This window comes from Phascolarctos cinereus, unplaced genomic scaffold, assembly GCF_003287225.1.
Source record: "Phascolarctos cinereus isolate Bilbo 61053 unplaced genomic scaffold, phaCin_HiC Scaffold_9;HRSCAF=440, whole genome shotgun sequence".
NCBI lineage: Eukaryota > Metazoa > Chordata > Mammalia > Diprotodontia > Phascolarctidae > Phascolarctos > Phascolarctos cinereus.
Genome location: NW_027556402.1, coordinates 187,943,958 through 187,970,803, shown reverse-complemented (window position 1 = coordinate 187,970,803; position 26,846 = coordinate 187,943,958). Strand labels below are relative to the sequence as shown.

The window sequence follows — 26,846 nt, the reverse complement described above, 5'->3', positions numbered from 1 at the left end:
CATACTCTCTCTCAAAGGTCACCTTAGGCCAAATCTAGTAGCTCTTTTTCATGCTTATTCTCTCCAAAGCATATAACACTGTTGATCACTTCTTCCCGCAGGATACTCTTTCCTCCCAAGCTTCAGATTCTCCTCTCCATTAATCCTTTCCCCATCTCCTTGGCTCTCATTTGATCCCTAACCCCTAAGGTATGTATTTCCCAAGGGTCTGATCTTGGCACTCTTCTCTTTCTTCATAATCTCATTTACTCTCATGGATTAATTTACCACTATCACCACCATCTCTGGCCTTGACTTTCTTCGGAGCTCAACTATGCATTTTGAACTGCCTAGAGAACATTTCTACCTGGATAGATCTTCACACCAAAATAAAGATATCCAAAATCAAGTTCATTCTGATCCACCCTCTAAACCTCCTAACTTAAATGTTTTTGTCAGTGGAACCACTAACCAGGAGAAAAAGCGCTTATACAGTGCCTATTATGTGATTTCTACATATATTATTTCATTTGATCCTTGCAACGACCCTGGGAGATAGATGCTATTATTACCCCCATTTTACAGTTCAGGAAACTGAGGCAAACAGGTGAACAGTAACTTGCCTAGACAATGGTGGAGGCTGGTGTTAGTTCTTCCTGACTCAGGCCCAGTGCTCTATCCACTATTTCACCAAGTTTATCTTCCCCTCAAGACACTTAAAGTTTTAAGTTCCTGGCATTTCTATCAGTGACACTAACATTAAACTAGTCTCCCGTGTTGGAAATTCTGGTGTTCTTTTTTTATATACTTCTTCCTTCTCCCTGACCTCTCATATCTAGCCACCAAGACCCATCAACTTCGTCTTCATAACATGTTTTACAACTTGCTTTCCCTTTATTTTCCCCTTTGCTACTGTCCCAGCATAGGTCCTCACTGTTGTGGCTCAGTAGTTTGGGGGTTTTCTTGGCAATGATACTGGAGTGGTTTGCCATTTCCTTCTCCAGCTCATGTAACAGATGAGGAAACTGAGGCAAGCAGGGTTAAGTGATTCACCCAGGATCACATAGCTAGTGACTGAGGCCAGATATGAACTTTACAAAGATGAATTTTCCTGACTCCAGGTCCAGGCCTCTATCCACTGTGTCACCTAGCTATCCTAGGCCCTGATTACCAACTCCTTAAACTGTTATATTCTAATAGGTCATCCCACCTCTACCTTTTTCCATCTCCAATCCTTCATATTACTGCTAGAAAAATCTTTCTTATAGAAATGGTCATATAATTTCTCTGCTCAAGATTTTTTTTTTAAATTTGTTTTATTTTTAGGCAATTGGGGTTAAGTGATTTGCCCAGGGTCACACAGCCAGTAAGTGTTAAGTATTTGGTCTGAGGCCGCATTTGAACTCAGGTCCTCCTGACTTCAGGGCCAGTGCTCTATCCATTACGCCACCTAGCTGCCCCCTCTGCTCAAGATTCTTTAATTGATGTTTACTGCTTACCAAGTAGTTTTCAAATTTCTTTTCAGGCATTCAACTAGTACCACCCAACATTTCTAGCCTAACTTCATACTATTTTCCTTCACGTACACTGCATGACAACCGAACTGGACTACTTATTGAGTCCCAAGCATGCCCTATGGTTTCTCAGCTTTATGGTTTTGTTCCTACTGACCTGTATACTTCAAATGCTCTTTCTCCATGCTTTTTCCTTTAAATACTCATCAGCGTGAGCCTTGCCTCCACACAAACCCAACCGTGATTTACCCTATGTGATTGTCTGTTTTCTCCCTAAGAACATCCTTGAAGGACCTACCCAATGTGCTTTTCTTAGGCCTTCCTTAGGTGTTTTAATAGTATAGCACTTGAATTGTCCTCTTGTTATCCCTTTCTCTACAAGACCCCCTAACCATGTATCTTTCTCCATTGCCACTTGGGTTACCTATAACTGTGTGTTTTTTTGTTTTGTTTTTTTGCTTTTTGGTGAGGCAATTGGGGTTAAGTGACTTGCCCAGGGTCACACAGCTAGTAAGTGTCAAGTGTCTGAGGCTGCCTTTGAACTCAGGTCCTCCTGACTCCAAGGCTGGAGCTCTATCCACTACGCCACCTAGCTGCCCATAACTGTGGTTTTTTTTAGGGATTGTGTTGTTATAACAATGTTACCATATAGAATAACTGGGAGAACATTTACGTTAAAGATAGTTTTTATGTCAGAACAGCTTGAATTCCTAAAAAGCACTGTGCAGTTTGCTAAACGGAATCCAGCCTACTCTTTTCCTCTTATTCAACGCTAGGTCAAATTTACATCTGCAGTGCTCATCCCAGACATAAAGACTGCCTTCCAATTGTGTGTCAGTCTAGACAATACACATTTTTCATCCAATCAGTTTACTTATGGATTGCTAAATCCATCTTTAAAAAAATTTTTTTTAAACATTCATCTTTTGAATAATCATAGAACACACTGAGCAAGCACTATAAAACTTCTTTGGCTTGATGAAACCAGAGCAGTATTTTCCACACGCATTTTCTAGAGTATTTGACCATCTATCAGGAAACCTTCTTTAATTTTATCCTTACAAAGATTATCATTCATATCAGTACCAAATGCCTTTGAAAAGTACATATCTATCCATTTCACACCTTTGACAATAATCCGGCTACAATTATCTCGTATTATTTTATCATAAGCATGAGATTATACCGTAAAAAAGTCTAGAAGGCTTTGTCTTCCTTCACTGAATCAATTTCTTTCGTAAACAACAAAAACAAAGCAGGACTTTGCATACTTTGAACATTTCAGACAATTATGTAACTATGAAGATGTAGTCTCCTATGAAAAATTGTTTATGAAGGCCACTTACTTTCATCTCATATTTCAATCAAGAATATCTTTGAATGTAGATTATTCTCAAAGATTTTATAGAGATGAGAAAGCAGACATACAGATCTGCAGTTACTGACGTTCCTCCCACCTCCCAGAAAGCAATCAATATAAGAATTTAAAAAAAAAGAGGAAGAGAAAAAAACCCAACAAAACCAAGCAATACATTATAAACCTCTGACAACATATGCAATGTCCCATGCCTGTAGATCCCCTGCCTCTGAAAAGGAATGGGGGGAAGTGTCTTCTCATATCTTTGTTTTTGGAGCCAAGTTTGTTCTTTGTAATTTTGCAACATCCATTTTCAATTCTTTTGTAGGGATTATTTTTTCATTTATATTATTTTAGTTACTGTGTATATTGTTTTGTCTCTGTTTACTTCACTTTGCATCAGTTCATGTAAGTCTTTCCCTATTTCTCTGTACTTGTCATACTCATAGATTCTTATAGTACAGTAATATTTCATTATGTTCATATATCATGATTTGGTGTATATAGGGTTTTTCTTCTTGTCATTCTTCAGTGACACTGCTGGGGTATATGCCTAGCAATTGAATCTCTGGGTCAAAGGGTAAGGACATTTTACCCACTTCATTTGCATAATTTCAAACTGTTGTTCAGAATGGTTACACTAATTGACAGCTTCACCAACAATGCATTAATATGCCTATATTGATAACTTTTTTTGAATACTAATATCACCTGATTTTTAAAAATTTTTTCCTCTCTGAGATATCCTATAAATGATTCAATTCAATTCAGCACTTACTACACTCCAGGTACTGTGCTAGGTACTGGTAATAAAACGAAAGACAAAAATGAAAAAAAGCCTCTGTTCTTAAGGAGTTTACCTTCTACTGGGAGTGGCAGAGTTTACTTACCCAGATAAGTAAATAAAATGTGTGTGTCTATATGTCTATATGTCTCTCTCTCATAATAGGTACTTACTTATTTATGAATGAATGAATGCAAACCTAATTGGAAGTGCTAACAATTGGAAGAAGAGTCCAGGAGAGGAATGTTTTTGGAGGTGGGACAGGAGAGGAGCACTGAATGGTCCCTTACTGCTTCCCAAGATGGCATCTTCTTGGTCTACCTCTAACATCATTTTCTTAAGTGCTTTTTCCACTTCCTCTTATCTAAATGAACAAGATTGTGTAAATAACTGCGTCCTACAGGTAGAATGTAAGCTCTCATGAGGACAGAAATAGTTTCATTTTTATCTTTGTATCCCAGCACCTAGTACAGACCTTTGCTCACAGCAAGCCTGATAAACATTTGTTGAACTAAAATAATAACCAAATGGGAATGACTGATGGACAGGAGAAACACAGGGCCTCCTTGTTCAGCATATTAGAAACTAAGTTGTTTTTTGAGTCTAAACTTGGCTATTTTACTAGCATTTATAATGAAAGTAAATCATTATAAAAACTTTGAAAATCTATTTTCTATTTTACATCTACTTGTCCTCTTGCTAGCCTCATTTACATTTGTTTTTGGGATGATATGGCTTAGCTGAATCTCACACCAACTAGTTTTTGAATGAATGAGGAAGTCTTTATTAAGTGCCATGCCAAGCACTGTGTTAAGCTTCGGGCATACAAATACAAGGAAGCAAGACAGCTCCTGCTTTCAAAGAGCTCACACTCTTATAGAGGAAGACAACTTATAAAGGGAGCTGGAAAGTGAGTTTTTTCCATGTGAAGCAGCATAGAGCTGGAACTCTCTCTTTTTTTTTTTAAAGGCAATTGGGGTTAAGTGACTTCCCCAGGGTCACAGAGCTACTAAGTGTCAAGTATTTGGTCCAAGGCTGCATTTGAACTTAGGTCCTCCTGACTTCAGGGCTGGTGCTGTATCCAAGGCGCCACCTAACTGCCTCTGAAACTCTTACAAACACTAGTAATTTGCTGCTATCCTCCTCTGCAGTGTTTTACAAAAGAGTTTGTATGCTAAAGTTGTATTGTTCTTTGTTGCAATGTCTCTTTAAGAAAACCATAAGTGTGTGGTTAAGATCTTTTCTGAGGTTCTTTAGACACTGTGACCACTGCTTTATATCAGTTAAGCTTTTATAGGTCAATTCATTATTCTCTGGACAAAGAGCTCACCTTTAGACTGCTAACTGCTAATGTTTATAGAAGGTCTAAAAACTATGTGATTCTTAGCATGTTCTGCCCCCTTGTGGCCACTGCCACTACATAAGGGCCATACTGGGATGAGTACCATTTAAAAATGTTTCATAGGTTTTAAAATTCATCAGCTGGTTGCTATCCTACCGGTGATGCTCTATGTTATTAAATAAGTTAGTTTTAAGAATGAGTTTATGGTCAGGACCACGACAAAAAGTCTTTCCAGGTCAGCAGAACCTGCCAGAACTTATGTTGGGCTGGCATACTTTTCAGGAACCCAGAATAACTTTCATACTATAATCAGAATAAGAATTTGTGGAAAAAACCTAGTTAAAGTCTCATTCAATCCTCTCAATCAAGCTTTTCTGGATTCCCTGTTGGTAATGACCAAATAGAGTGCCTGTTTTTCACCCCTCTAATGTACTTACTGTGTAATATTATTATTAATCTGTTTTATCTCCCTACTTCAACACAAGCTCCAAGAGGTTAAGAATCATGCCTTATCAAAATTTGATATATTCCCCAGTACCTATTTAACAAATATTAATAAATCTTTATTGACTGGCCAGAAAGAACCTAGGTGAACTACCTTTTAGGTGATGAGTGGGAAAAATGTTTCAGAATATAATATCGCCTAGAACCAGAAAAATAGGAACTTTGAAGAAGGAATAACACTAAACCTGTAGAGATTAAACATATTTAACTCTAGCCTGTAAAATCTGAGCTAATCTACTAATTTATTAGTAAACAATGTGGAACAGAAAGTAGAATAAGGAAAAATGTTGGTTCAGATTTCTCCTTTGACATTTTAGCTGGGATAACAACACCTGTAGTGCTAACTTCATAGGGTTATAGTGAGTATTAAGTGAGATCATGAATCACGCTTTGTAAACCTTAGACTAATCATTAGAGGTAGTTTGTCTTTTTGTAAGCCTGAAAGCCAACTATGAATAGTATTTATGCTTCCTAGTTCTATGTAGTGTCTTGGAGTGGCTAGTGGAGAGCTATTCACAGGCATGAAAGAAGTCACTGATGTTTCACGTTGCCTCAGTGAATCTCAATAGCGCTGGCTGCTATTCAAAGCAAGCACACAAATGTTTATTGGCTAAATCATGCCTTCATTCAGCACTTACATATCCAGTTCATACCTTACAGTATTATGTTTCAGTTACTCATATGCCGCTTTGTAATTACTTTCCATATGTTTTATGTTATGTATACAGTTCTTTCTATTGTGAATTACCTGAAGGTCTTTTCTATTTGTATGCTACCAGCAGTGACATAACACACGGGCCATGGAGGCCTATATGACTTGTTTCGACAGACTCTTTGGTGACACAGGATTGTGTCTTGTCCCTCACTGTTTCTTTCTTTGCAGCTGAGGTGTTCACCCATTCTACTCTGATTCGGTTGTTGCACCCGTCAAGCCTTAACACTCTGCCAAATGCGTCACATTGCACAGCTTGATCTCCACTGATGCTATGAACGATTTCCTAGTATCGTTTGGATTTTTTTTTGGTTCACTCATGTTGCTGACAATATAATACAAAGAGTATGCAGCATCAGGCATCCTTTGAGTAACTAGTCAGGGCTGTCAGGCCCAAAGCACTCGAGGCACTATCCTGCTTGCTGGCTGTTTTCCATGACCTCTGTGTCACTAAACATCTCATTCTGGGCATCCTGGGAACTGGGACTATCCATGACACTGTATCCTCTGTCTAATTATCAAACAACCTGATTTGACCTCTTAGTAGTATTAAGACAGATGTGTCTTCCTTCACTCAACTCCAAAATCTGAGGAGCATCAGCCAGTCCACAATATACTACCAAAGAATTATGTATATAGTAGGCATTAATGATTGTCTACTTATGGAGTTAATCTGTCAAATATTCAAAATTTCTGCTACTAATGCAATTCACATCTGAAGAAAATTACTTGCATAGTACTTTTCCCCCAGGCTGCTGATGGCACAGTGGATAGAGCACTAAGCCTGGAGTCTGGACTACCTGAATTCAAATCCAGCTTTAGCCTCTTTATTATCTATGTGACCCTGAGCAAGTCCCTTAACCTGTTTGCCTCAGTTTCTTCAACTGCAAAATGAGAATAATAATAGAATCTACCTCACAGGATTGTTGTGAAAATCACATGAGATAATATTTGCAAAAGGTGCTCAGCACAATGCCTGGCACAAAGTAGACACTACATAAAGGCTTATTCTCTTCTCAATTTGTAAAATGAGTATAAACTACCTTTATGCTTACTGCATGCACATTTTATTACTTACTGCTGCTTTTACTATTCTATCTCAGTAAAATGTCAATTTGTCACCTTATCTAATAATTTCTATGGTCATTATAATTTTTTAGATAAAAAGTCTAAGTAGAAAACAAGGTATTATCACAAGTTATATCTCATTTAAAATATGAACACTATTCAAACATCTTGATCTTCATAACCTGGACAACCTAGCAGGTATAACAACTACTTCATTTGAATTGTCTGTTTACTTCAGTTTATTTCCTTGAAATCTGAACTTCTCCTCCCTCAAACATAGGAATTCTAAGTCACTAAAAACTACAAGAAAAACAAATCCTCTTTGGAGCAAAAAAAAATGGTACCTATCTTTGGCAAATATTTTAACACTTCTCTTTTCAAATGCCAGAAAGAAACAAACTTTTATTTAGCACTTATGTGCTCAAGGCTTTACAAATACTATCACATTTGATCCTCACAACAAACTTGGGAGTTAGGTGCTATTATTATCCTCATTTTACAGTTCAGGAAACTGAGTTAAACAGAAGTTAAATGATAGCTAGTAAGTGTCTGAGGCTGCATTTGAACTCAGGTCTTCCTGACTTCAGACCCTGTACCAACTATCTGCCTCTATGAAGAAAATAAGATCATAACATGATCCTTTCTCAAATGTGAAACTGGTACTGATAATGCAAACTTCTTTATGTCAAAAAAAGGACTTACTATTGTTGCTATTCTCTTGTATATTCAAAAAGAAAAACCCTTTTTGTTTCTGATTCTGGAAAATCACCAATTAACTCTTAATATGAAAAAAGCCTTTAAGGAAAAAAAAATCATCTGTCTGTAGAAACTATCAATTCACAATAAATCAAACACCTCTCACTGTACAAATTCAGTTACCTGATAAGAGTAAAAACAAAATATTTTTTTTGATTGGACCCTGATGCCATCATTACACAAAATTACAAAGCATTTGATATTTTTAACTTCTATAGCACTTATTTATTAGGAAAATTGACTGGCAGAGGAATCAGGCATTCATGCTCTTCCACCAACTAAGTGACTTTCATAGAATGTTAGAATGGGAAGAGCTCTTGGAGATAATCTAGTCCAACTTCTTCATTCTGCTGGTTGAGGAATCTGATGAGCAAAGACACAAAGTGACTTACCTAAAGTCACATAGCTAGTTATTGACAGAGCAGGGACAAAACCTCTATTTCCTGACTTCTTGTCAATCAAGTGTTGCTCTCTCTACCCCAGTATTTCAATCCTGTGGCTCCCTACTGTGGCTAGGATGGGACATAACTCCTCTGGCATTTAAACACTGTCACAAGCGGGCCCTTACCTATCTTCCCAGATACTGTGGTTCAGCCAAAATGACTTTATTCTTGTTCCTGAGACTAGCTATATTCCAGCCATCTACTTTGGAGCCTTTCTCTACGGCTCTTCTACCTGTTTGGACTGTCCCCCACCCCCCACCTCACTGAATCCCTAGTTTTTGCATATTTGTTACAAGAGATACGTTTTCTTTTCCCTCCCAATGGGAGGGACATGAAGTGGGAGATAAAAATACTTTTATTAATACAAAAACAAAATTTAATTTAAAAAGCAAGCCAGAATCTTTAGTTTCTTTCAATGTTCGGACCAAGTGCCACCTTCTCCATGAAGCTTTCCCTCCAAATCACCTTGCAACCATTGTGTGTGTGTGTGTGTTGTGTGTGTGTGTGTGTGTGTGTGTGTGTGTGTGTGTGTGTGTGTGTGTGTGTGTAAACGTGTATTGTCCTCCCCTCCAATTCCTAAAGTCTTTGGGGACAGGACCATTTTTCGCTTTTTTTTCCCCAAGGCAATTGGGATTAAGTGACTTGCCCAGGGTCACACAGCTAGCGCTTTTTTCTCTTTGTATCTTTAGTGCCTAGGAGTGCCTGGTATTATAGCAGAAGCTTAATAAATGCTAGTTTATTGATCGACAGTTACGTGCAGCACCTTGTAATGCCTATTCCCTAATTTCAGACACGTGGAGCAGCCACGAAAGCAGATCACGTGGTACACACGATCCAGAACTCGGCATTTCCTCGCACGCAGTAAGGCTTTCTGAATTGAGCTAATTTGAAGGACCTGGGTTCAAATCTGTGACCTTGGACAAGTCACCTAACCTCTCTGGTCCTTAGTTTCCTAATCTATAAAACTTAGAAGGTGGCCTAGGTCAGCCCCTCCGATCCGGTGCTGTATCAGTACCCCTCTGCCTCGGATCGGACACGGGCTGCCCCACCGGCTCCCTTCAGGCGGGAGGAGCTCTCCTGCCTCCCTCGGGCCCGCCCACCCAGTCCGGGGGCGGCGCCGGCCGCGAGCTCCGACGGTGGCCGTGAAGGACCCTTCCTGACTCGCAGCGGTGTCCCGGCCTCCCTCCAAACTCTGGGTGAGCCCAGAGGGACCCTGCCGAGGATGCAGAGATCCAGAATGGCGGTGAGCGAAGCTTCCTCCTTCCCGGTCCTTCCAGCTAGCGCCCGAGGGGCTTCCTTACCCGTTCGAGCGGGCGCGTGCCCTCCTCCTCCTCGGGCTCCTTCGGCTTCCCGCCGCTCAGCGGAGCTCCTAGGGCTCCGCCGGCGGCCGCTGGGCCCGGCGGTTTGACATTACCCTGTATCCCAGAGCACTTCCGGTAACGTCACTTCCGCGCGGAGAAGATGGGGCCGGAGGCGGGGCTGAGGAAAAAGGGAAAAGCGAAGGTTGTGGCGCACGCATGCGCGCGTCTTCCTGTGTGCGGTCTCGGCCACCTTCCCCGAGTTGGGGATCCCAGACAGTCGGCGTAGACTGGAGGCGGGAGGCGGACTCGCGGACGCGCCGCCCCGGGAGAGCCCACGTGCCGGGCGCGGGCGGTTGAAACGGTTCTCCGGCGCGCGGCGGGGGTGAGTGATGGTCCGGTGGGGCGGACTGAGGCTGCAGAGGACGGGGCCGCCGCCGGGGGAAGGGGGTGGCTGGCGGCAGCCGCCCGGGTCCCGCCGAGGGGCAGCTGAGCCGGCCGCCGCCCTCGTGGGGCAGTGCGGGGCCGGGCGGGGGCCGCTGCCCGGGAAGTCCGGGGGTGGACGGCTCAGGCCCGGCGGTCAGAGGACCTGGGTTCGAGTCCCTGCCGGGCCGTGAACCACCCGGGCGGCGCCGGCCAGTCCCTGTTTGGTCTTGTTTAGTTAAGGGCTAGAGGGACCTCCGGAGGCTCCTGCGTGTGGCCCGGGCTTCTGTGATACCTTGTTAAGAGTCAGACGGTGTCAGGGCGGGGGAGAGGGGGGACGCACCGCACAAAGCGAGATGGAGCCGTGGAAAGACACAGACGTCTGTCTGTCTGTGAACCCCCGCTCCATGGCTTCGTCCGGGTGTGATCGTGGGCAGCAGTAACAGGGGTCTGCATTTATACAGCCCTTTCCCTGTGCCAGGCTCTGGCCCAAGCGCCTTAGAATCATTCTCTCATTTCATCTTCGCAACAACCCTGGGAAGTAGGTGGCGTTATTATCCCCATTTTACAGATGAGGAAACTGAGGCAAACGGGTTTTGTGACTTGCCCAGGGTCACACAGAACGTGTTTGAGGCCGGATTTGAACTCAAGTATTCTGGGCTCCAGGCCAGGTGCTCTGTGCACAGTGACACCTAGCTATTCTTGCAAGACACCCCCACCTCTCTTGGGGGGGACCTTGTGACCCGCAGTTCTATTCAGCAAACAGTTAAGTTTTTGAGACTGAGGTGTGTAGTTGAAGTGGACACCAAGATAAAAAATTACTTCTGTGCTCATAAAGAGCTTACTATCCGAACAGGGCTGGGTGGGAATAGGATGTATATACAAACATGACATAACGTAGACTGTGATCCCAGAAGAGGAGAAATGCCAAGTAGCCTGAAAAAAAATTGAACTAACAAGACAGTGGCTTTTGGAGGGTAAGAGTACATATTGTAAAAAGAGAGTGTTGGAGCAGCTTGTGACCCTTTCACTTCTATTGTGCTGCATGTGTAAATTAATTTATTCCTTGAAGGTTTTGATAGGGAGCAAGACAGAGAAAGAGGCTTGGGGCACTAGGCTACTAAAAGATGAGTGATGAGGTAACTGCTGCCAAGAAGGGAAAAGGACATCGAAAGGAGGCAGTGAAAAACAACTTTCAGTTTTGTTTGCAAACTGTACATACATATGTGTGTGTATGCTCGTGTGAGTTGGGGGAAAGGTTTGGAGCTTTGGTTTCATAGGGATTCTGGATGTAACTACTCTATAACTTTGACACCAAGAGGTTAAGTGACTTGTTCTAAATTACAGAACTAATATGTGTCTGTGGCAGTCCTTGAAACTCACGTTTCCTAACTACTATCTTGGACATTACATTACAGCTGCCTCTCCTACTTTATCGATGTCCCTTTTATATAATAAGCACTGAATAAATGTTGAATTAAACTGAATTTTGAGAACTCAGGAGTACCTCCTTGACATAATGAGACATTACCACAAGATTTTAGCAGAGGAGAGACAACTTGCTTGTGACATAGCTAGAATTAGAACATCTCCAAATTCTCAACCTGTGCTTTTTCCAGTAGGTCACACTACTCTGTGGGATAAGTCCTTATTTCACTTTTTAAGTATAGTACTGCATAGTCAAGAGGCAGGGTGGTACAGTAGAGCACCATCTTGGATCAGTGTCCTACCTCTGATACTGGTCCCTTAACAAAGCTCCAAGCAGCTCTCCAAGACTGAGTTACAGAGATGGTGCTTACCTGCATTGGCACTGGGAAAAGGGTGACACGTAGTGTGTCCCACTCTTACAAGGGTCCACTGCATTAATTTTGCCTTTCTTTGTATCCCCAGTGCTTTGCAGAGTCTGGAAAATAGGCTCTTAAAAATGCTTATTGGGGCAGCTAGATGGCTCAATGGATAGAGCACCAGCTCTGGATTCAGGAGGACCTGAGTTCAAACGCAGCCTCAGACACATAACACTTACTAGCTGTGTGACCGTGGGCAAGTCACTTACCCCCATTGCCTAGCCAAAAAAAAAAAGTGATTGTAATCCAACAACAAAAGGCATCAATAAAACAAAAAGAAAGGAAACGAAAGAATTTCACATCTTAAAAAAATGCTTATTGATTTGTACCACTGGGTATTTTTACTTGGTAAGTTCAAGTGGATTTTCTTTATAGAGTTAATACTTGGTTTGCCCAGCCATAAACTGAAAGAATATTGTTATTCTTTCCTGCAAGTTTACAGTTTTACAGTGTGAAAGACAGTCAAGGTTATTTTGATGGTTTATATTAATATGTGCACTGAGGCTTCTAAAGGAGAAGTAAGCTGATTATGAGCATTATCTTATTAATCCATGTGAATAACAAGCAGGTGATATAAATTGTTCTCTCCACTAAGTGTAAAGTACAAAAAAAGAGTGCAAAGAGATCCTGTACTTTACCCAAAGCTCCAGAACATGTCTGAAATTATTTTCTAAATCAGGAACTCCTAATTTAGGAATGGATCATTGTGCAAAAAACCTCACAAAAATTTTTTTTTAATAATAATGATGTCACACATGGTGTTGAGGTTCCTAGGGCAGGGCACCAAAACCTATATAACTTACAGTAGAACTGAAGTACAATACTGTTGAGCCCAAACATCAAATATAATAGTGATTCAAGAGAAAAATACATTCAGGTTCTAACTTGGGATACCAGGAATGCCTTTCCTGTGAAGACTTCATCTCTTGCAACACAATTGGGAGCGTCACTCTCCCCTTACCTCCTATCCAGTTGGTTAATAGAAGAGAGAACTCTCTCAGCTCTAAAATCATTGGCCTGAGGCAGAGATTCTAGGGTGGAAAGTATATAAACAACTGAGGAAGGAACTCTGGAGTGAGGAACAGAAATGGAGCTAGTGGCTGGAGGATGTATTGCCTTTCCCATTAGTAGTGCTGAAAACCTTGGGCTGGAACAGGTGGTAGGAGGACAGGGCTTGTAAGACCACTGTGTCCTCTTCTCATCTTCTTCTCTGGCTCCCCCGTGATCTTTCCTGTTACTTTACCACTGCCAGGGTAAGGGAGAAGAGGGAGGAGTGTGGAATAGCAACAGGAGGAGGCAGGATGGAGTTTGCTTCTCTCCATCTTAACCTCTCTTAGTCATCCTGAGTTTGGTAAGTTGCTTAGTGTAGGGGTGTTGGACTAGATCGTTACCAGGATAACACTTTATGCTCTGACGTATATTTTAAGTTTCTAAGTCACTTGTTTATCTTCTTCCCTACCAGAGCTCCCTGGCCAATTGATTGTGGACAGCAACATAGTTTCTGGTCACTTGCCCTCCCTTCTGGCTGGTAGGACTTCCCTATCAAGCATCCCCTCCCCCATAGGATCACAAGACTTCAGGTGAGAAGCAGAGTACTTCCTTACCACAAAAGGGTTGGACGATTCTTTACTTATGTTCCTGGGATGCTTTCCAATTGTGGAATAGAAATATTAGCTATATTATAGGAATAGTAAATAAATGATCAGCAAGCACACTGCTATACCTAATGTATTTATTATTTCTTTAGCTTTTGGCCATGATTATGACATCTTCCTGGGTTCATACTTATAATATGATTTTAGTCCATTTATTGGTAGTTGACTGTTATACCTAGCATTATGTTTGTCATCATTTGAAATTAGATATAAAATAGAGCTATCAAAACAGATCAAGAATCTGATGTGCCACCTTCAGACTGGTTTCAATTAATGGCTGTCTCCTGTTAAAGTAGAATTACTGCTATTGTCATCAATAATTAACATTTACGAAGTACCTCTACAGAGGTATCTGGTGGTGATAGGAAAAGCCTTCTTTTATTTGTAGATTTCTAAGTGTTAAACCCCCTCCTCCATTAGGCTCCAGCTACAGACCAAGTTTATGGTCTTAGCAGTGGACAGTTGGGGTTTTGTTGTTGTTGTTTAGCAGCGCAATTGGGGTCTTGCCCACGTGGGACTTGCCCATGGTCACACCATAAGTGTCAAGTGTTTTTGAGGCTAGATTTGAACTCAGGTCCTGACTCTCTCCTGTTGACAGTGGATACTTTGACAGTGAGACCAGGGCCCAAGCCATGTATTTGGTATAATATTCTGTTGAGCACTGTAGACAGAACATTACATTTTAATGAGAGGTGCCCATAGTAAAAGAATCTCTAGGTCTGTCCAGAACACTTTAATCTTAGGGGACATGGGCCAGGCATTATACAGTTACAGAAGTTTGAAAGTATCATTCTTGAACTGTCTTCGGTCACTAGAGTGAAGTCCCATTCATCAGTTAGACATCTGGAATAAGTTTAGAGGAGGTATATTGATTATATAATATGTATGCAGATACAGTGAAGACCAAATGTTTGCCCAGTTCCAGGGACCTTGGAGGAAGTGATTGATTGAAGACAGTCCTACCAGATTAGTTGTTTATTCCTCTGTTTTTCATTATGGGTTGCTGGTGTAAAGGATTTTTTTTTTCGTGATCTTTTCTGGCTCACTTGGCATTCAAGGACAAAAACACTAAAAGGTTCTGGGGTTATTAAAGGAGGCTCAGTAAGCGAGTTGCAGTATTGAAGCAGAATACTGTTATGAGTGACATATTTTGACAAAGAGCTGTCATCACCAATACATTTATATTATTTTCCTTGTGTTTTTTTGGGAGAAGGTATTTCTTTTCTATCAGCAATCCTGAGCCTTCTACATGCCATGCACCCACACATCTATAGCTACCTTGTTATTTGCATTATCATTTCACTTGGTAAGCTACAGTCATTTGCAGTGCAAACTTAAAATCATCTTTCTATGACTTTTATACACATAAATACCAATCACTACATATGAATGATACTAGATAGGTAGTGTAAATTGTTATCTTATTATTTTTGCTTATGGTTTAGCCGTTCTAGGGGGAAAAGCTTATCCAAAAAAAAAAGAAAGAAAGAAAGTCTAGGCTTGACTGAGCGCCATAGTAATTTTATTTATATTGTTTTGACTTTTGCTTGTACTATATATTTTTCTCTGTAAAATACATTTAGAAAGTTAGCCATGTAACTCATTCAATTATGAGTGAACTATTAAGTTTATAGTTACTATTTCTTGATATGTGTCTTTCTTGATATATTTTAAATGTGTATGTGTGTGTTCTATAAATTCTTGAGGCATCTAAAATTAATCTCATGTATTTTTTTAGGTCAAGAATTTTCATCTGTTTGGGGTAAAACAAAAAAAGCATTTACTAAAATGGTATTTTTTACATGCAATGCATGTGGAGAATCAGTGAAGAAAGGACAAGTGGAGAAACATGTGAACATTTGCAAAAACTGTCAATACCTTTCTTGCATTGACTGTAGCAAAGACTTCTGGTAAGCTTTTTAACTATAACTGATTTTAAAGGTGTTCTAAATGACCATGCTCTTGTGTAGCTTCCCCCATTGAGCTTGAAAATTAGGGTTGCTGTTATGATCAGTATTTGGGAAAGCCTAACAGGGTGCTTGAGGCAAAAAGAAAGGCCCAGCAACAGTGGGGAGATCCCAGCAGGCACACGTCTCTTGTTACCCATGAACTTAGTATGAGGTGCGTAAGTGTACTTCCCAAGAGCCTGCCTTGGTGGTCTTCCTGTATGTATGCATCCACACTGAAGCTGATGTCATCTCTTAGCACTGCTTTTGTACCTTACATCTGTACTGTCAAAGGCATATTGGAAAGAGGGCTGGTCTTGGAGTCAGGAACACCTGTCTCTGACAGGTATTTTGTGACCACTGGCCCCAAGAACCTTAGCCTCTTGGCACCCTAGCCACCATTTAAGACTGAGTTACTGCTTTGCATCAGTAGAAGAAATTAACACAGCATTTATGTCAGCAAAGACATCACAGGTCCACAAAAAAAGGCCAAAACAAACCCTAAATATCTGTCTAGTACTTTAGTGCTTAAAGACTGCTTTTACATATTATTTCATTTGCATACAGATGCCCAGTATACCCATAAAGCATTGCACTGTTGTAGTGTCTTTGTAGGTTTGGTATTAAAAGTGGCCCAAATGTAAGGAATAGGCAAAGAGTTTGGTAACAGCATTTTATATATTGGACCTTAGAGGAGAGAAAGTGGTGAAGTGAACCCTGATGGATAGGGACATATGTGGTTTGAGCACTTGACCTGCTGTGTCAGAAAGACTTGAATTCAGTTCCATCCTTAGACACTTAATAGCTGTGTGACCCTAGGCAAGTCACTTAACCTTATTTGCCTCATTTTCCTCATCTGTAAAATGTAGATAATAACAGCACTACTTCCCAGGGTTGTTGTGAAGATCAAATGAGATAATAATTGTAAAGCACTTAGCGCACTGCCTGGCACATAGTGAGTGCTATCACTGTTAGCTTAGTATTATTAGTATTATTATTAGTATTATTACTACTACTACTGAGAAGTATAATAATGGAATTTTAGAGTGAATGATTGATATAATAGGTAATATTTTGTGTGTTTAATATACTGAGATAGGACTTAACATTTCAAAACTATTAAAATGTGTTACTTTTTATATTTAAGGGGTGATGAATATAAAACACATGTAAAGTGCATCAGTGAAGATCAGAAATATGGTGGCAAAGGTTATGAGGCCAAAACTAACAAAGGAGATGCTAAACAGCAAGAATGGATTCAGGTAAAATATTTGTATTGTATAATTTTCTTCAAAAAGTTTCCGTGTTCATTGGATGATATTGAGATTAGCTTTGTTGTTACTGTTGTTATACCAGGAGTGCAAACATGTCTGATTTTAAGGCAAAGAATACTTCTTGACAGGGGTAGGCTTTGATGGGGGGAAGGAGTAAAGAAAGATAGAATTAGTAGTCACATCATACTTTTCTACTCAATAGCATATTGCTCCAAACACACGTTTTCCTTAAAGATTGTCAGTACTGTAATGGGTAGTAGAATCTGATACACTAGCTCTTTGAATAACTAACTATTTGCTCTTTTGAAAGAGATGTTTATTGACAGATTTTTATCACCAGACAGATTTTCTAAAACTTCTACAGGAAATGCCAAAGTTATTAATGGGATATGTTCTAAAAGTTTATTTGTAAGTCATTTATTTGAAACATAATTTATCCATAGAAATATTATGTTATTATTAACATAGAAATGTTAATGTTATTAATTATTAGATTTGCAGGATAGCCCCCAAAAACTCCACTTCATAAAATTTAATAGACACTAGAGATCATCTAATGCAGTTGGGAGGAAACTTACTACCGACTTTGGTCCTTAATGTAACCAAACTAATTGTATTATTCACTCATTAGGCATTTGTTGAGCACATGCTATGGCCAAGGTACTTTTCCTTCCAGTGGTGGGGGGGTATAAAAATAGGATACCATAACTACCCTTGTAGAATTTTACAGCTTACTAGGGGGAGAAGATATACCCAAATACAGATGATACAAGGGTGATTCTTAGATTCACCACAGACTTCATAAAATAACTATGTGGGAATTAATAAATCACGTAGCAGAGGGTAGAATGGGTATATAAAATAAGAGCTACAAAGTACAATGAGAATGCAGAAGAAGCGTAATAATAACACTCTAATAACATTCCCCCAAAGCAGTTATAGGAATGGAAACAGGAACTTCCTCTCACCCTTTCCTATACTGGGTCATTACAGCCCGGTGCAGTGAAATTAGCACTGGAGATGGAATTAGCAGGACCTAGGTTCTAGTTTCCTCAAGTGTGAAATGAAAGAGCTGGACCAGATGACTTCTGAGGGCCATTCCACCTGTAGAAATAGGATCATATGATCCCTATGAACTAATAAACAATATTGTCCCCGTATCTTCCACAGCAATAGGTCTTACTGATTATGACCTCAATGAAGCCAATTTTGAGTTTGAATCAAGTTACTTGAAGTTATCACTTACCACTTAAAGCAGGGGTTCTTAACTTTTTGTGTGTTATGGACCCCTTTGGAAGTCCAGTGAAGCCTAAGGACCAAGCCTTCTCAGAATGGTGTTTCAAAATGCATACATTAAAATGCCTAAGATTATAAAGGAAGCCAATTATATTGAAATAAAGTTGTAAAAAAAATTTTTAAGTTTATGAACCCCAAGTCATGAACTCTGGACTTAAAGGATACTATATGATCTTACTGTTTGTCCAGGTATTTTATTTTCTCATGAGAGGGAAGCAACAGGTTCATAGACAGACCTTTCTGACCTTGGCAAAGTTGTAGACTAGTAGTACCAATTTGGTTGTTGAATTATTGTGTCATCATGAGTTCCTAGTTGGGTTTATGTTTGGAGTCACTGGTTTTACACCCCTACTCATCTTTTCTGGCTGTCTATAATTTCTTCTTTTGCAGAAGATTCATGAAGTAATGAAGAAACCCAGTATTAGCCCCAAATTGCGAGAGATTTTAGAAAAAGTTAGTGGTTTTGACAACATTCCAAGAAAAAAGGCCAAATTTCAGGTAAGTAGTTGAAGTCACTTCCTCACAAAAAGAGGTTTCAAAAGGATCATTCTGTAGTCTCCAAAAGTTCACGGGCATGTTGTTTTTTAAGTTTGAAGCACATTTTCTTATTGAAATAAACCTGGTGATTAGGTTCCCAGGCTAACCTATAAAAACTTATTTAAACCACAATGTTACACATGGAATTCATTCTACAATACAATGTTTCAGTGGGGAAAATGCATTCAGAGTTTTAACAAAGTCAAGGGGAGTCCTGGAAGGGCAGGAGTAGAGGCGTTTCCATTGATTAAAAACTCAGAAGGGCATATTCTCTGGCATGGGTTTGCCAGACTTGCCTTTGCCCTGCCACGATCTGCTGTTTCTTTGCAAGGACTGCTCTTTTGTGGACCTATAAAATGTTTAAAAGGCTTTCTCCTAAGTCATTCTCCCTTTCCTTTGCCACCTGCCTTACTTAGCTTGTTTTTCAAATAGGTATTGATAGGGACTTTGAATGACAGCAAAGGCTGAAATAAAATTTCATCTGTATTGGGAGTTATTATGAAATCATCACAGGCCCCCGTTCTGAGATGAAGAGCAAGATAGGGACTCGGGGTTGGGGTAAAGATATTATTTAGGAACTGGGGCTGCAAAACCCAACAGTCCAGTGCAGGAGGAGAAAGCCCAGAGTGACTGTATTTCTTCAACTTTGCCATTCCTGCCCCCTTTCACCCCTGCCCTATTCATGAGGGGTTGAAGACAGGGATTTTACAGCCATCTGCAGTCTGGGAACAGAAGACCCAAACATGGTAAGCAATAACAGGGAAAGAACAGGAGTGGCCTTCACCATTGGGTTTGCCTTTCAAGGGTAGAGAATAAATTAGGCCTCTTGTTATTTTTATTCAATAGATCATGCAAATAATCTGAACTTCTTTTCTTGACAGAATTGGATGAAGAACAGTTTAAAAATTTATAACGACTCTCTTCAGGAACAGGTGTGGGATATCTTTTCTGAAGCTACCGGCAATGTGAGTCCTATCAAACTTAAGTTGAAGTTAAAATGAGTAGTGGTTATAAAATGATAGTTTCTGCTTTGGAGTGTGACGGTTTTCCATATAGATTCTTTGTATCTTATAATTTGTGGATCAGACCAAACTTGACAGTGTTACATAGTATTTTCCTGTTGGTTTGGGCAAGGCTTTTTAAAGTCAAACATGTACATGGTGTTGCTTCAGTGGGACAAGCCACAGACGGGAAGGTTAACATAATTAAATTTGTATGATTAAATACACTGAACTCTCTGAAAGGCTACTAGCAGGCCTTGATGATACACACTATTTTATTTAGCACTGTTGGCTTACCTTCCTCATATCTACCTTCTGAAATAGAAAGTGCAGATATTATTAGCTCCATTTTGGAGGTATAATATGCCTTTACATTAACCAACTTATTTGAATCAAGGTGTTTTTTTTTAAATCACTGGCTACAATATTAATGGAATGACCACTCTTGTCAGTTATTTGTTACCTTCCTCTCAGTAAATACCCACATTATTGATAGTCTACACATTTTTATTTTTCTCTGTCAGAATGGTATTGGGTACTCTCCTTGCTTTTTGCTGTTTGAGACAAACTTATATGTATTGTTACACGTATGCTTTTCAAGCAAAATACATCTTCAGTTGACATTTACCAAGTCATTTTGCTCATGGTAGAGTCTTCAGAACTGGAAAAAAATCTAATGTTTGATTCCAGAAAAAAAAATTGGGAAGCTTGGAGTGTATGTCGTACTTGACAGCTTTCTTGCTTAATACTTAGAATGAGTCATTGTGCACATGTGGTTTTTAGCCCTATCGATTTTTTCCTGGTTTCCATGATCTGAAGGGATAGTTGAGGAAAAGAGATTCATTAGGCTCTTTAGCAGGCACCAAGGGGAAGGATTTAGACTAAGTAAAAGAGTAGCAGAGATCTGAAAGTCGTAGCCTGCTAACATAGGGGGCAGGAAGCTTACTCCTTCAGTGGCAGAAGCAAGCGATTGTACGAGATACAGCCCCATTTGGGATTGTCACTGGCTTTTTTTTGTATTTGTTGCTGCTTTGTTGTGCTTCCTATTGTAGTAACAGCTTACATATAAGAATGTTTTTATGGTAGTGTGTAATCTCATTTGATCCTTGCTAGGGCCTTGTGAGGTAGGGATTTCTAGGATTATCCTGATAACTAGTGAGTGACAAAACCAGAACTCAAAGCAGGTCTTTGGACGATATATATCGGCTGCCCTTTCCACTTCACCAGACTAATGTATAAAAATACATAGACTCTCTTCCTTTGAATTAGTAATTCATCACATGTTGGTGATGATATAAAAAGATAGATCTTAAATTAATGTTTGGGTGGAGGGAGGAAAATAATGAATTTTGTATTTTCCCCCCAATAACAAGGGACCAAATACAAAAGAACAAGAGAAACAGCCTCTCAACCAGGTGGAGAATCAACATTCAAAAAACAAAGTTAAGACAATGCCCACTGAAGTCAGTGAAAAAACAGCCGGACAACCAGAGGAGAAGAAGAACAAACGAGAACATAAGGAAGAACGACAGAAGAACAGGAAAAAAGAAAAGAAAGAACTGAAGTTAGAAAACCATCAAGAAAATTCAAGTGATCAGAAATCCAAAAAGCGCAAGAGGGGCCAGGGAGAAGAACTTGATGCCATAGGGGAAGAAATGCCAGAAATGAGCAATGCAGAAAAAAAGAAAAGTAAGAAGAAAAAAAACAAGAAGGAATATGCAGCAGAATCAGAAGTGAATAGAAATGGGAATCACGTTGAAATGATGACAGAAGAAGAGACGAAAGCACCTGCAGAAAAAAGGAAACATAAGCATTCAGAAGGTAGGTGGCTCATTTGTGTACCTTGTTTTCTAATAATGAAAAAAAATGTTGTTTCTTTTCTTGACAGAAGTATTTTGAATTCTAAATACAAAACTCCAACAGGAGTATTTTCCCTTCCAAATTATGGACAATAGTAGTAATGATGTTGTACTTTAATTTTCTAAATACTTAGAAGAAGCTGATTCTAAGAAGAAAAAAATGAAACATACAGAAGACACTAATGTGGAGACTGAAGAAAGTGAAGCACCTATAAAAGGTATATTTCAACAAATTTTATTTAAATTTTCTCTGCATTTTCCATATTCAGAGTAATATACTGTCACATGAAATTTAAAAGAAGGGTAAACTGAGGCAATTCTTTGAGCAAGATAACATTTGTTATCGGGGGATGCTTCCTATTGGGGGTTAGTGACTTACTTCCGTGTATGCCAAAGACCCTGAATAAAAGGATAATTCCCCTTTTATAAGCTTTGGGGAGAACAGAACAAGGTAAGTGACAAGGTAGGTAACATGATTGTTTACAAATAAGAGGCACAGGGAACAACATGATTGGTTGGAAGTTTTGTAATGGGGCTAGCAATGACCCCCCCTCTTCTGCTATGACACTAAGAAGTGCTCATTATTTGAGTGTAGCTGCAAGAATTAGAGATAACAGACTGACCTTTTTGGACAGCAAACCAGACATCCTTGAAAGATAGCTTGGTGGTGTAAAGATTCTAGGCCTGACTTTCTTGTGTTCACATGCATTGCCCAAGGTCAACTAAATTCCTTCAGGCAATAATAGATCAGTGATTAGCAGGAGAGCTAGATTTCTAAACCTAACTCATTACAGGCCAGCTGAATTCTGAACTAAGTTCAGAGACAAAGAACCATGACTTCAGCAATTACAGGATAAAATCAATTACTTGTAAATAATATCAATAAGAAAATGATACAGAATTGATATTGATCATTTCAGTACTTAGCATGGGGCAAATCCCAGGAAAAAGAAAATACATTCTTCACTTTATGGAGCTTAAAATATATTGAGGGAGGATACCTAAATACCAATCAGGCATGTACTCAAATATAAGACAAATACGAATAGAAAGGCCTAAAAGGAAGTACAAGGTGATATAAAAATATTTTTTTTTTACTGACAGCATGATATAACTTATCTTGTGGATTTAATATATTAAACGTGTAAGCATCCAAAACTTAGCAGTAATGATAATATAGTTATTTAACCTATCAAATCCAATTGGATGTTGGGGCAGATATTTTCAATACCTTGTTGTTGTTCAGTTATTTCAATTGTGTCTGATTCTTCGTGACCCCATTTTGAGGTTTTCTTGGCAAAAATCCTGGAGTGGTTTGCAGTTTCTTTCTCTAGCTCATTTTCCAAATGAGGAAACTGAAGCAGATAGGGTTAAGTGACTTGCCCAGGGTCTCACAAGCTAGTAAGTGTCTGAGGCCCAGTTTGAACTCATGAAGATGAGTCTTCCTGTTTGCAGGCCTAGTGCTTTATCCACTGTACCACCTACTTGCCCTGTTTTCAATACCTTGCTCTTTAGGAAAAAATTGGATACTTTCTACTTGTCTTACTGCTCCTTGGTCTGTTTTGCTGGATCTTCATCCTTTAACTATAGGTGTTCCCCAAGTTTAGTCCTCGACTCTTTTTTCTCTATATGCTATCTCTGTTCACTCCTCTGGGTTCCATTATCTCTAACTTGTAGATTTGTATGTCCAGCCCTATCCTCTCTTCTGAGCTCCAATCCCACATCTCTAGCTGCTTTTTGGATCTTAAAACTGGATTTTCTGTAGACAGGCACCTCAAAATTAACCTCATTCTCTTTCCCTCAAAAGTGTTCCCCCCTTCCAAACTTCTCTGTTATTTTTCTTGGTGTTACTAGTCTTTCAGGTTCACATCATCAATGTCATTGTCTATTTATCAGTCTCATCTCATACATTCAGTTGGCCTAGTTGTACAATCCTAGCATTCCTCATATAGATCCCTTTGTCTTCACTCACGTAGTCACCACCCTGATTCAAGCCCTCATCACCATTGCTGCAATAGCCTTTGAATTGGTTTGTCTGCCTGAAGTCACTCCTCTCTCCATTCCATCCTCTATCTAGCTGCCAATGGGATTTTCCTAAAGCAGGGGTCTGACTATGTCACCCCCATGCTCAATAAATTCTACTGACTCCCTATTATTTCCAGAGTCAAGTGTGAATTTTTGGCATTGAAGGCTCTTTTTACAGCTTGGGCCTTTCCCATCATACGCTTTACCTCCCCTTCATGTACTTTATGGTCCAGCTATATGACACTATCTCTTGTCTCTTACCTTTGCCCCATCTCTCCTCATGCCGTGGATATTCTCGCTTCTCACTTTTGCCCCAGTATATACCTGGTTACTTGTAAGACTCAGCATAAAAACCACCTTCTGCAGGAAACCATCCCCAGTCACCCGTGCTTTCCCATCCATGTCTGTATCTTTCCTCTATCTGTGTATTTACATATTGTCTCTCATATTAGGGTGTAAGCTTTTTGAAGTCAGGAACAGCTGTTGTGGTTTTGAAAGTTTCCGGTGGGCAGAGAGGTAGAGGGAGTGTGTGCTAGGCATTTGGGGTGGGGGGGGGTCCCTGCAGTAATGCACTGAGTTGCCCTGAGTCGCTAGAATGAATGAAGAACAAGATTGGGGAACAGTTAGTAGTCCCACTTAGCTGGAATGTAGCATGGTAGTAATGATAGCTCATTCAATGGAAAGAGTTTATCCATTTCCCAAAGTAGTTAACTTGTGATAACTATCTTATTCACCCAACTGGTGTTGTTTTTATGTTTATTTTTATAAAATTTTGTAACAAGTATTTATTATATTTATGTGTGTATATATACGTGTATGCATATTATACCCTGTATAATTCATCACATTTTAGGGAAATTCAACTGGAAAGGAACTATCAAGGCTGTTCTGAAACAGGCCCCCGACAATGAAATATCAGTTAAAAAGTTAAAGAAAAAGGTATGGAATGTTAAATTGGTATAGTTGATGAAATTGTTTCCTTATTGTCAAATATTCAGGCATTTTATTATAGCAGTTTATATTTGTATAATCTGCAAAGCACTTTCCTTATAACAATCCTGTGATGTAGGGAAGAAGAAATAAATAAGCATTTATTAAGGACCTACTATGTGCCAGGCACTGTGCACTTTACATTTGGTTTCATGATAACCATGTGAGTTAGATACTATTAATATATCCCCATTCTACAGTTGAGGGAAGTGAGGCAAAAAGAGGTTAAGTGACTTGCCCAGTGTCACTCAGCTAGAAAATGTCTGAGGGCAGATTTGAACTCAGATCTTTCTGCCTCCAAGCCCAATTCTCTATCCTCTGCTTCACCAAGCTTATCTTCCCTGCATGTCCTTGGTGTGTCTATCAGTGGTAGTACCATTTAGCTAGTTTCCCATGTTGGAAACTTTGGTAGTGCTTTTATAGGACTCTTTTCCCTCATCTCTCATATCCAGCACCAAGGCCGATCAATTCCACTTTCATAACATGCTTCATAATTTGTTAGTTTTCCATTTTACAGATGAGGAAAGTGAATTTTAAAATCTGTACATGATTTGGCCGACATCACACAGCAGGAACTAAGTAGGACTCAAGCCGAGGTCTTCTGACTCCAGGTGCAGGTGGTACAGTAGATAGACCGAGCAGGAAAACCTGAGGTCAAATGTGACCACATTTCCTCGCTTTGTGACCGTGGGCAAGTCACTTAACTTCTGTTTGCCTCAGTTTCCTCATTTGAAAAGTGAGGATAGCAAAGCACCTGCCTCCCAGGATTGTTGTGAGGCTCAAATGAGATATTTGTAAAACACTTAGCACAATGCCTGGCACATAGTAAAGACTATATAAATGCTTATCATCGTTATTATTATTATTACTAATTCTGCCTCTTCTGTCTTTCCTACTGTGGAGAGTTATTTTCTTTCAATATTTTACTGTTATTTTGTTGTCCTAGATTCCTAGTCAAAACACATCTTTTTATTATTGAAAGATAAACTTTGTCCATTTTTTCAAATGTCCATTTGACATTTGTTTTCTTTACATGAAGGTTTTAGCACAATACTATGCAGTGACTAACGAACACCACAAATCTGAAGAGGAGCTGCTGGTCATCTTTAACAAGAAGATCAGCAAGAACCCCAGCTTCAGACTCTTAAAGGAAAAAGTAAAATTTGTGAAATGAACATTTTCCTACTGAGTTAAGGAATGCACACTGTTCCTGACTTCTACTTCCACCATCCATCACTATTTGTAAAACAGTGGAGAATTTGACAGCCACTCAGATTTTGTGTTGTTGTTTTTTAAATGTTAAGGAAAATGTATATTTTTGGTAGAGCTTTTAACTGAAAATAAAGATAATTGCTGTCCACTATTCTAACTTTATGATACAGAATATTACTGGAGCTGAGAAAGTATGAATTTATTTATTAGAATATATTGATATCTTGGCAGCAGTTAAACACAATAACATTGACATGTCATTCTTTATACAGTGAGTTGGGAATTTTAATTAAACTTAATTGAAGTACATTTTAATCTTTTGTAAGCATTTTTAATCCAGCAGGAATTCTGTGTGAATTTGGTTGGGAGGTTTTGTTTGTTTTATTTTCCCCTCGTATGTATATAAGGGAGTTGCAGAATTTTGTCTAGGAATGACAACAATATTTTATCTTCTATATATTTAAAGAGTTGCCTACCCACCATCAGTAGGTACTTTGGATAATTATTTCTATCAATATTGGTAGATTTGTGTTCACTCATCCATGCACTCTTCATCCAGCTTATGATGAAAGGCACAGATTTAAGATATGATTGGATAGAGTTAGATGTGAAGGTTAATGGCCCATTTGGGATTGATTCCATGACCTTTGCATCATTTCTCAGAGCCAATATGCCAAGACTTTTATTTACTCCTTAGGTAGAGAAGGGAGGGGATAGTAGCTCTAAGTTGTTGGAGGTTTTGGGTATAAATGGCCACTCACACTCAGTGGGTGTCAACAACTCATTTTACTTCAGAGAGAGATTCCACTTTAAGCTGTTATCAGCTGATTTAGTAAATGGCTGATTAACAGCTAGTCAGAGCAAAAATGGGGTAGTAAGTACTGGGTTGATTTAGTAAAGTTTGGAAAGTTCAAGAGATGAACTTTTTCTACTTCACACTGAGTCCCTCAGAATTATCTCATGTTTCAAAAACCAGCTAAGATAACCAGAAACTAAAAGGAAGAGTTAAAAGGAAGCTCTAAAATTT

The 26,846-nt window shown here is 39.5% G+C and overlaps 2 protein-coding genes across 3 annotated transcripts in view; one reads left to right on the top strand and one right to left on the bottom strand.

Moving 5' to 3' along the window:
- The window catches only part of ZBTB49 (zinc finger and BTB domain containing 49), a 42,048-nt gene extending 32,144 nt beyond the window's left edge, over positions 1 to 9,904 (bottom strand). Inside the window, exon 1 of the mRNA XM_020992087.2 lies at positions 9,761 to 9,904. The gene's annotated coding sequence lies outside the window, so the exon portion shown is untranslated. The remainder of the gene's footprint in view (positions 1 to 9,760) is intronic.
- Positions 9,609 to 26,134, top strand: LYAR (Ly1 antibody reactive). 2 transcript variants are annotated; one of them, XM_020992089.2, is made up of 10 exons: positions 9,609 to 9,702; positions 13,487 to 13,604; positions 15,418 to 15,589; positions 16,773 to 16,887; positions 18,586 to 18,693; positions 19,614 to 19,697; positions 21,107 to 21,554; positions 21,727 to 21,810; positions 24,471 to 24,556; positions 25,647 to 26,134. In XM_020992089.2, exons 3-10 carry the CDS (start codon positions 15,468 to 15,470, stop codon positions 25,779 to 25,781), a joined length of 1,182 nt encoding a protein of 393 aa, XP_020847748.1. In that variant the 5' UTR covers positions 9,609 to 9,702; positions 13,487 to 13,604; positions 15,418 to 15,467; the 3' UTR covers positions 25,782 to 26,134. The 2 variants fall into 2 exon arrangements, with proteins under 2 accessions (XP_020847748.1, XP_020847747.1); XM_020992088.2 differs by lacking the exon at positions 9,609 to 9,702 and adding an exon at positions 9,955 to 10,142.
- The last annotated feature ends 712 nt before the right edge of the window (positions 26,135 to 26,846 follow it).